General features: G+C 33.6%; 1 protein-coding gene across 1 annotated transcript; it reads left to right on the top strand.

Annotated features, from left to right (window-relative positions):
* Window positions 1-5,655: 5,655 nt before the first annotated feature.
* On the top strand, window positions 5,656-7,689 carry LOC131657966 (uncharacterized). The gene has a single exon (XM_058927307.1). The coding sequence runs from the start codon at window positions 5,656-5,658 to the stop codon at window positions 7,687-7,689; it is 2,034 nt and encodes a 677-aa protein (XP_058783290.1).

The raw sequence follows: 7,689 nt of genomic DNA, 5'->3' as shown, positions 1-7,689 counted from the left end.
CAAGTTGAAGATATATATATATATATATATATATATCAGAGAAACAAATTCACCTCGTTTGAAAAAAAATCATGGTGAAAAGTGGCGTACTGTTAGATTAAAAATAAAATATTCGGGAGAAACGAATTTTAAATGAAATAAAAACATAATCTCAAGCTTCTGAGATTCAGAGCATGTACATTGAACAAGTTTACCCTTTGGTTTAAAAAAACCGGCGGAACATATTGTATATTTTTTAAAGAAAAAAAACATGCCGCGTCCAAGAATTATACCTCGGTTTTTTTATATGTGAGGATAAAATAATATCTTGGTTGATAAGCTTGCCTCATCTTATCTCAAAAAGCAAAAGGGATCATAAGGGGGAGAAATATCAAATATTGAATCTGCCTAGCCTCCAAGGCATTCAATCTCCTAGACAAGAAAAGTTTTGGTGGAAATCTAACCATCAAAGTGGATATTAATAAGATTTTGATACATTGGACTAGAACCTTTTGCTCAAGGTCTTGAAGTGTTTTGCGTTCTATTCTAAATTTACCTCTTGGATATCTACAATTTTATCCTTAGCTTATATGCATGTGATGATTAATGGTTTGCTTAATGGATGCTTCAAGTGTGCTAGATGGGTTAGACAAGGAGACCCCCTATCACATATCTTGTCATAATTTTAAATTTGAAGTTTAATAAAGCTATTATTTGGTAGAATCTAGTCTTGGCTGAAGAATTGCACTATATCTTTAGACACATCCATCTGCATAATGTTCCAATAGGTTTGGCAAAAGAATTCCCCAAACCCATCAGGTTCACGAGAGCTAACCTTACTAAGGTTGAACACAATACTTTAAATTTCTTCCATAGAATGGCGAGAGGTAATCATGGATTTCATCTCTTTAGTCATCAGGTAGGGGATGATATAATCTAAATTAGGAAAATTTGGACCTGCAGCTGCATTATCAAACAAGTTAGTGAAATAGTTTGTGGCATGGGCGATAATACTTTCCCTGTCACGCAAGATATTGTCTCCTCCATCTTTTAAGTGAGTAATAGTGTTTATATAACTATTTATCTTGGTCATCATATGAATGAAAGAGGCGTTTTTGTCTCATTCAGGATGCCAAGACACTTTTTCTAACTCCACTTGAGCATTTTTTCCTTCAAAAGTATGTCTCCAGTGGCACCATAATTTTGAATAGGAATTTAGATTTCGACAATATTATCATTGTTATCTTTGACATTCCTTTGAAAATTACTTAAAAATGTATTTATTCCAAACTCTGAGCCTAGGTTTTAACAATTGAAGATTCTTGTTTAGAATATACATGGGGAAACCAACTTTAGGGGTGTATCAGTAGAATTGAATAAGGTTGAGGCAATTGTCATTTAGAATCCACATTTGATGAATTTTGAACTGAAATCTATGTCCAACCTCCTTTAAACATGGCTAGAACCGATTCCACCATTACTTCAGGTAAAGTAAGCACCAAAGGTCTCAAGGTTTATCAGGTTATTTAGATCAATCCAGTTGGCAAAATCTAAAAAAAGTGGATCTACAAGTGGAAAGTCTTCCTCTATGCTCATAAGCCCTCAATATAGAGTTAAAATACCCTAATAAACACCAAGGTAAGGGATTAGAATTATAATCATAGAAAGGCCATGCCACTTATATTTCCTTTTTTTATGTGATAGGTGCATGCATAAATCAAAATATTGCAGATACTGATGGAGCCATGGTCTGTTCTTAAAGAGAATATTTGGTCAGTAGACAAAAGGATTTGAGGGTTGAAGGTTTTATCACTAATACACCACAAATTTGGGTTATATTTATTCTAATGTTTTGAGCAAAAAGCTTATATCCTAAGGAATTAAAGAATCTCTGAGGGAATTTGGAAAAAGAGATTTAAGGCTCAGAGGAAAAGCAAATGTCTGTTTTTTGGGATTTGAGAAACGAATTTAGGACCAATTTTGTATGGGTGTTGGCGAGGCCCATTGCGTTCTAATATAGGAACTTCATGGATAAGGTATATGATTACCAGATTTGGATCTGGTTAAATAAGTTGATCTAGATCTATTCCTCTACTTGAATTTTTTTTCCTTTGATATTTTGACATAACAATTTGGAATAAAGATCTTATTCTTCCTGAATATCATCATCTGATTCAGATTGATTAACCATTGTGACCCAAGAGTTTGCCAAGAATTTCTTGTTTCTTAATGTAAAATTTTCTTTTTCTGAATCAGAAATGGATTACTCCACCTCATTTGTGGCATCAACAAATTTAGAATCTTCCGAAGCTCCAATCTCATTAGTGCCGAGAATAGGAGAGGTAACTAAATTAAAATCTTGATTAGGAGAAGGGGTCATATATTTATAGGGAGGTTGAATAATAATAGGGAAAAATGAACCTGGTTATTAAGGTTTACCAAAGGTTATTTTCCTTTGGAAATAGCACGCATGGACTCAGTTGCAGCAATTTCCACATGGATATGCTCTTTGAGACAAAAGTTACAAGGTTCTTTAACTTAGGTTTTGGAACAAAAACTTAAGTAGAGCCTGAATTCTTATTAGAGGAGTCAATCTATTTTGATTCCCGTTTATTGGCAAATCTACAAACTTCTAAGGAGTGGCTAGTTTTTTTTTTGCACCAAGTGTAAAAATAAAGGTTTTCATACTATAGATCCGTAAAGAAGACAAAACCCTGTCTTATACTAGAATTTTGTAACAGAATTTACTAGATATATTCAAGTCAATTAACACCCTAACATAATGTCTGGAAGTTATATCAGTTATGGGTTTAGCGGAAGCGATATCAAAGTATATATGAGTCCTTATACTGCGTGCGATGGCAAATAGTATCTTCGGATGCCAATATTCATGCGCTATACCATATAATCATACCCATACTTGGACAGTATTACTTTGTTGAATACAAGGAGTAAAGTCTTTAGACCAAGGAAAAAGCTTTAACAAACTTGAGGATAGATTCCATGCACCAGATGCTCAAACTCGCCTCACATCTTTAAGGGACGAAAATGTGAATTAAAAAAATCCTTTTCCAAGAGAAATCACTCCATATTTTCCTAAGTCCTTCCAAAGTGAGGAGAGTTTGTCGTGAATCATCAAAGTAGATAGCAATTTTAAACCCTTTGGCCAAAGAATTCTCCCATGTAGGTTATATTTGCAAGCTTCCACTCCGGCTTGATATTCATCCTTAGGGATAATGATTGAGAGCTAGTCACCTTTTAGAATCGGTTGAGGTTTTAAACTGTGGTTGCGTTTGCGGTCGCGGATGCGGTTGCGGGTGTTATGATTGCGGCCATACGGTTGCTGCGATACACATTGCGGCCGTTACGAAGTGAATTTAAATTAGGAAATATTTGAAATACACCATTAAAAAAACTTAATGTTAATATTTTACATTACAAGTCACATGCAAATTGATTTTATGGATTTTCAAATGTTGAGTTATGATGAAAATATGTGAAGAAACATGGATGAAAGTGTTTGATGCGAATTCTAATGTTGTTGGACATGTGATTACAAATCATACTGCAATTTGTTAGTTACCAAAATGTGTTAATATCTAGTGTAATTTTTGGTAACTTTCGAGTCATTTAATTGCAAATCATTAGTTATTTCTCTTTGATTTTGTATATATAATCGTATATTTATTTTATCGTCGAATAGTTCTTATCTGCTCATTTTTGTCTAAAATTGTAGGTTTGCTTGATGGATGGAAGCTTGAACCATGGAAAATGCTTATAAGATATTTCAAGACCAAAAGCAAGGGATTCTGGAAATAGCTTCCGCGCTAAGCACGGTGTGAGCGCGCTAAGCGCGGTTTTGATGAAAAGTGGGAAGTCCTGACAGAAACTTCCGCGCTAAGCCCAGGTTGGAGTGCGCTTAGCGCGATATTTGGGCGGTTTAACTATTCTGGGTAGCGAGCTAAGCGCGCTTTATGGCGTTTAGCGCGGTCCGCGAATTTCTGTTTTTCTATTTAAGGAACAAAATCGAAATTGTGAGAGGTTACACCATTTTGAGAGCCAAGAAACCCTAATCTTACTGTAGCAACATAGAATCGAAGAATCGGAGCATTGATCGTCGAGAAATCACTGTAGATGCTTGCTATTCTTCATCCTTTCCTTCTTGTGCAAGCTTCCATGTCAATGGATAGCTAAATCCTGTTAGTATCAAGGCTTTGATATAATCTTCCTTTCCTTTTGTATATTTTTCTTGTGAATATTGTGTATGAATAAGTTATTAATCAATATAGATGATCTAGTTTGTTTACTCTTGAATTTCTATGGTTTAAATGTTTGTGAAATACAATATTTCAATCTTGATCTAACTCTATCATCTATCAAACATTAATAGTATTCGATCAAAACAATTTATCTCAAATCTCAACCGTTAATAGTATTCGATCAAAAACTCTTACAAATAACTTATTTTTTAGGAGAAATAATAGGCCATATATTTTTTTATATTTTAATTTTATTTAATATAATCGTTTGAACAATTTTTTTATAATTATCAATTGATATTTTCTATTACCTGTTGATATTATTTCTCCTAAAAAAACTTGTATATATAGAAGCATCATGAAGAGAAAGGCCTCCTAAAGTCTTTTTTATCCACCATTTAATCTTAAAAAATCTTTTAAAAAATTTTATAAAACAAATCAAATTTTCTTTAAATTAAATTCTATTCGATACACTTAAATTAAAAGATAAAATTAATACATTTTTAAAACAAATCAAAGTTAATTGCAAATAAAAAAATCATGAATCTTAGTAAAAAATTGTTTCTTCTTATTTTAAAACAAATTTCTTTTAATATATATTTTATTTAGAATTTAGATCAATTTGTACTTATTATTTATATTTTCTTTTAAATAAAATTGTAGGCACATTTTGAACATAATTTCGTACTTTATTTAAAAATGTATTATATATTGAAGACATACATAATTTGTGCACCATAAATTATATCTTTATTTTTAATTTTAATAAAAAATAACTCAATAATATGTCAGTTATGTTGATAGGTATCTAATATTCAATCAGTTTGATTTTGTTATACAACACAATTTAATATATGAATATCAAATATTTATATAAAAAATCAAAACAGCAAATTAATAAAGACAATAAAATCTAAATCAGTTAAAACTAGCGATACCCGTACCTCGCAAATAGAAGCCTCCATAATATATACTTAACAAACACGTAAGGATTATAAACCCTAAAATATCAACTAAACTCAGCTCTTTTCCAAACCCTACGGCAACTCCATTCTCATCACCAGGTGAAAAATCACGTTATCCCTTCATATTTTCACAATTTTTGTTTAATTGCTGTGAAATTTTCAAACGTAATGGTTATTTTAAGAACAAGAGTACTTTGTTTTGCATGCATGTGAATAATAGGGTCACGAAGTAAGTTTCAAATTGCAATACATGTTTATTATTGTTCATGCTATTGTGTTTATATTAATTTAATCATTGTGACATTTTATTATAGTTTGAACATCATGTTGTTTTCTGATTGTTGATGATTGGTATAGAAAACTTGCAGCTTTTTATGGTGTTTATTGTTCTTCTACTATGTAGTTCTTGTAATTGTTGAGTTCTAATCGTTGACTTTATTGTTAGCTTTCAGATGGAGGACTCTAGCAATGCTGATTCACCTTGTGATGGACAGAGTGTAGGGGTGATCCTAAATCACACGACTACCGAGCTGAAACGTGACCTTCAACCACTCAATATTGATTCGATATCTTTCTCGGACTCTGATGCTAGCTCTGTGGTTTCTATGAAGGAGGGTTGTGGATCACCTATGTCATCATGGGCTTCCGATTCCGAAATTGATATCTCTGTGACCAGTTGTCATGTAATGCCTGAGGAGTCCCTTCAGGATGTTGACCTTGAAGGAAACTATGAAAACCAGTTCGTCAGGGTGGAAAACAATGATGATGGTTTTTTGTGGGAGATGGACAATAGAAGTTATGAAGAGTTGCTCAAAAAGTTCATTGAAAAGGAGGAAGAGTTAAGAGTTTCCAATTTTAAGCTTCAACTTTCGGAACAAGAGATTGTAACTTTGAAAGTTCAAGTTGAGAATAGTGAGAGTGTGATTAATGATGTGCATGAAAAATTGGAGCTGAAAGAGGATGAGTTGTATGAACAAAAGGAGCTTTCGGATAAAGAGATTTTCAAGTTGAAGACTCGAATTAGAGAATGTGGAAATCAACTTGACGATGTGCGCGGAGAATTAAATCTGAAAAAGGGGCAGCTTGATAGTGTGCACAAAGAATTAAAGCTGAAGAATGGTCAGCTTTTTATGTTGCGTGAAAAGTTGAAGCTGGACTTGAAACATGTTCATCTTGATTATGAGAGCAAATTAAATTTGAAAAACGGTGATCTTGATAAAATGCATGAAGAGTTGTTGCTGAAAAAGCATCAGCTTGATAATGTCCGTGAAGAATTGAAGCAGAAAGTGAAGGAGCTGAATGAACAAAAGGAGCTTTCGAAAGAAGAGATTTTCAAGTTGAAGACTCAAACTAAAGAGAGTGAGAATCAACTCCAAAATGTGATGGAAGAATTGGAGCTGAAAGTGGATCAACTTGATAATGTCCGTGAAGAATTGAAGCTGAAAGCGGATCAGCTTGATAATGTCCGCGAAGAATTGAAGCTGAAAGCGGAGAAGTTGAATGAAGAAAAGGAGCTTTCGAAAGAAGAGATTTTCAAATTGAAGACTCAACTTACTGAAAGTGAAAATCAACTTGAAAATGTGCGGGAGGAATTGAGTCTGAAAAAGGAGGAGCTGCAAAAACAAACTGCTGAGTTGGATACTCATATTCCAGACTGTGTCAACAAGATTACAGATTTGATGGAACAACTCAAGATTTCAAAGAATGAAGTCGCAAATTTAAGAAAGGAACTTGATAGTAAGTCATCTATGATTCATCAGTTGTATTGTCAGATTAAAGAGGAAAAGGAAAATCGCGCTGCATTAGAATGCAACATAGAAACCTTGGTTTCAATAAAAGAGGAGAGTGACATTAACCACGAGGAGGAGTTGAGAAATTTGAATTTGACACTGGTTGATAATGAGGTTATTTTCTCTTGGGAGAGAGAAAAGATGGATGCTGATATTGACAGATTGTCAAAACTGAGACAACAATTGACCTCTAAACTGGAGGAATTCGAGACTAGAAACAAGGAGTTAGAAAAAAAAGTAATGCTACATGGAGCTGAAAAATCGAGTCAGAATAAGCTTCATTCTGCTGAAGTAAAACTTTTGCAAAACGAAATCAGTTGTTTGAAGAAAGAACTTGGTCAAAGAATAAATGATGCAAAAGCTGCGAATAAGGAATCAAACAAGGTAAGGGTTGAAATAAATGAAGCCAATGCAAAGGTTGATAAGCTTAAGGCTGAGATATGTTCGCGGGGCGATCAAATATCACAAATGAAGAATCATATAGACGAGCTGAACAGCTCACTGAAGGAGCTGGTGGTCCATTATGGAACTAAAGTGAATGATGAAAACAAGCTAATAATGCGAGTGGTAGAACTTGAAAAAGAGATGAGTAAGGCTGCAAAACAGGCTGCAGAAAGGGTTGTGGAGAAGAAAGAGGCAGTTAAGCATCTATGGAATTCACTTGAGCACGGTTGGAGTGGATACAATGACTTCTAG

Source organism: Vicia villosa, linkage group LG3 (genome assembly GCF_029867415.1).
Source record: "Vicia villosa cultivar HV-30 ecotype Madison, WI linkage group LG3, Vvil1.0, whole genome shotgun sequence".
NCBI classification, from domain to species: Eukaryota; Viridiplantae; Streptophyta; class Magnoliopsida; order Fabales; family Fabaceae; genus Vicia; species Vicia villosa.
Note: the sequence above shows the minus strand (reverse complement) of the source record. Positions and strands in the feature narration are given on the sequence as shown.

Bases quoted from the DNA above. Each gene is read 5' to 3' on its own strand.
- LOC131657966 (XM_058927307.1), top strand. From the start codon at position 5,656: ATGGAGGACTCTAGCAATGCTGATTCACCTTGTGATGGACAGAGTGTA.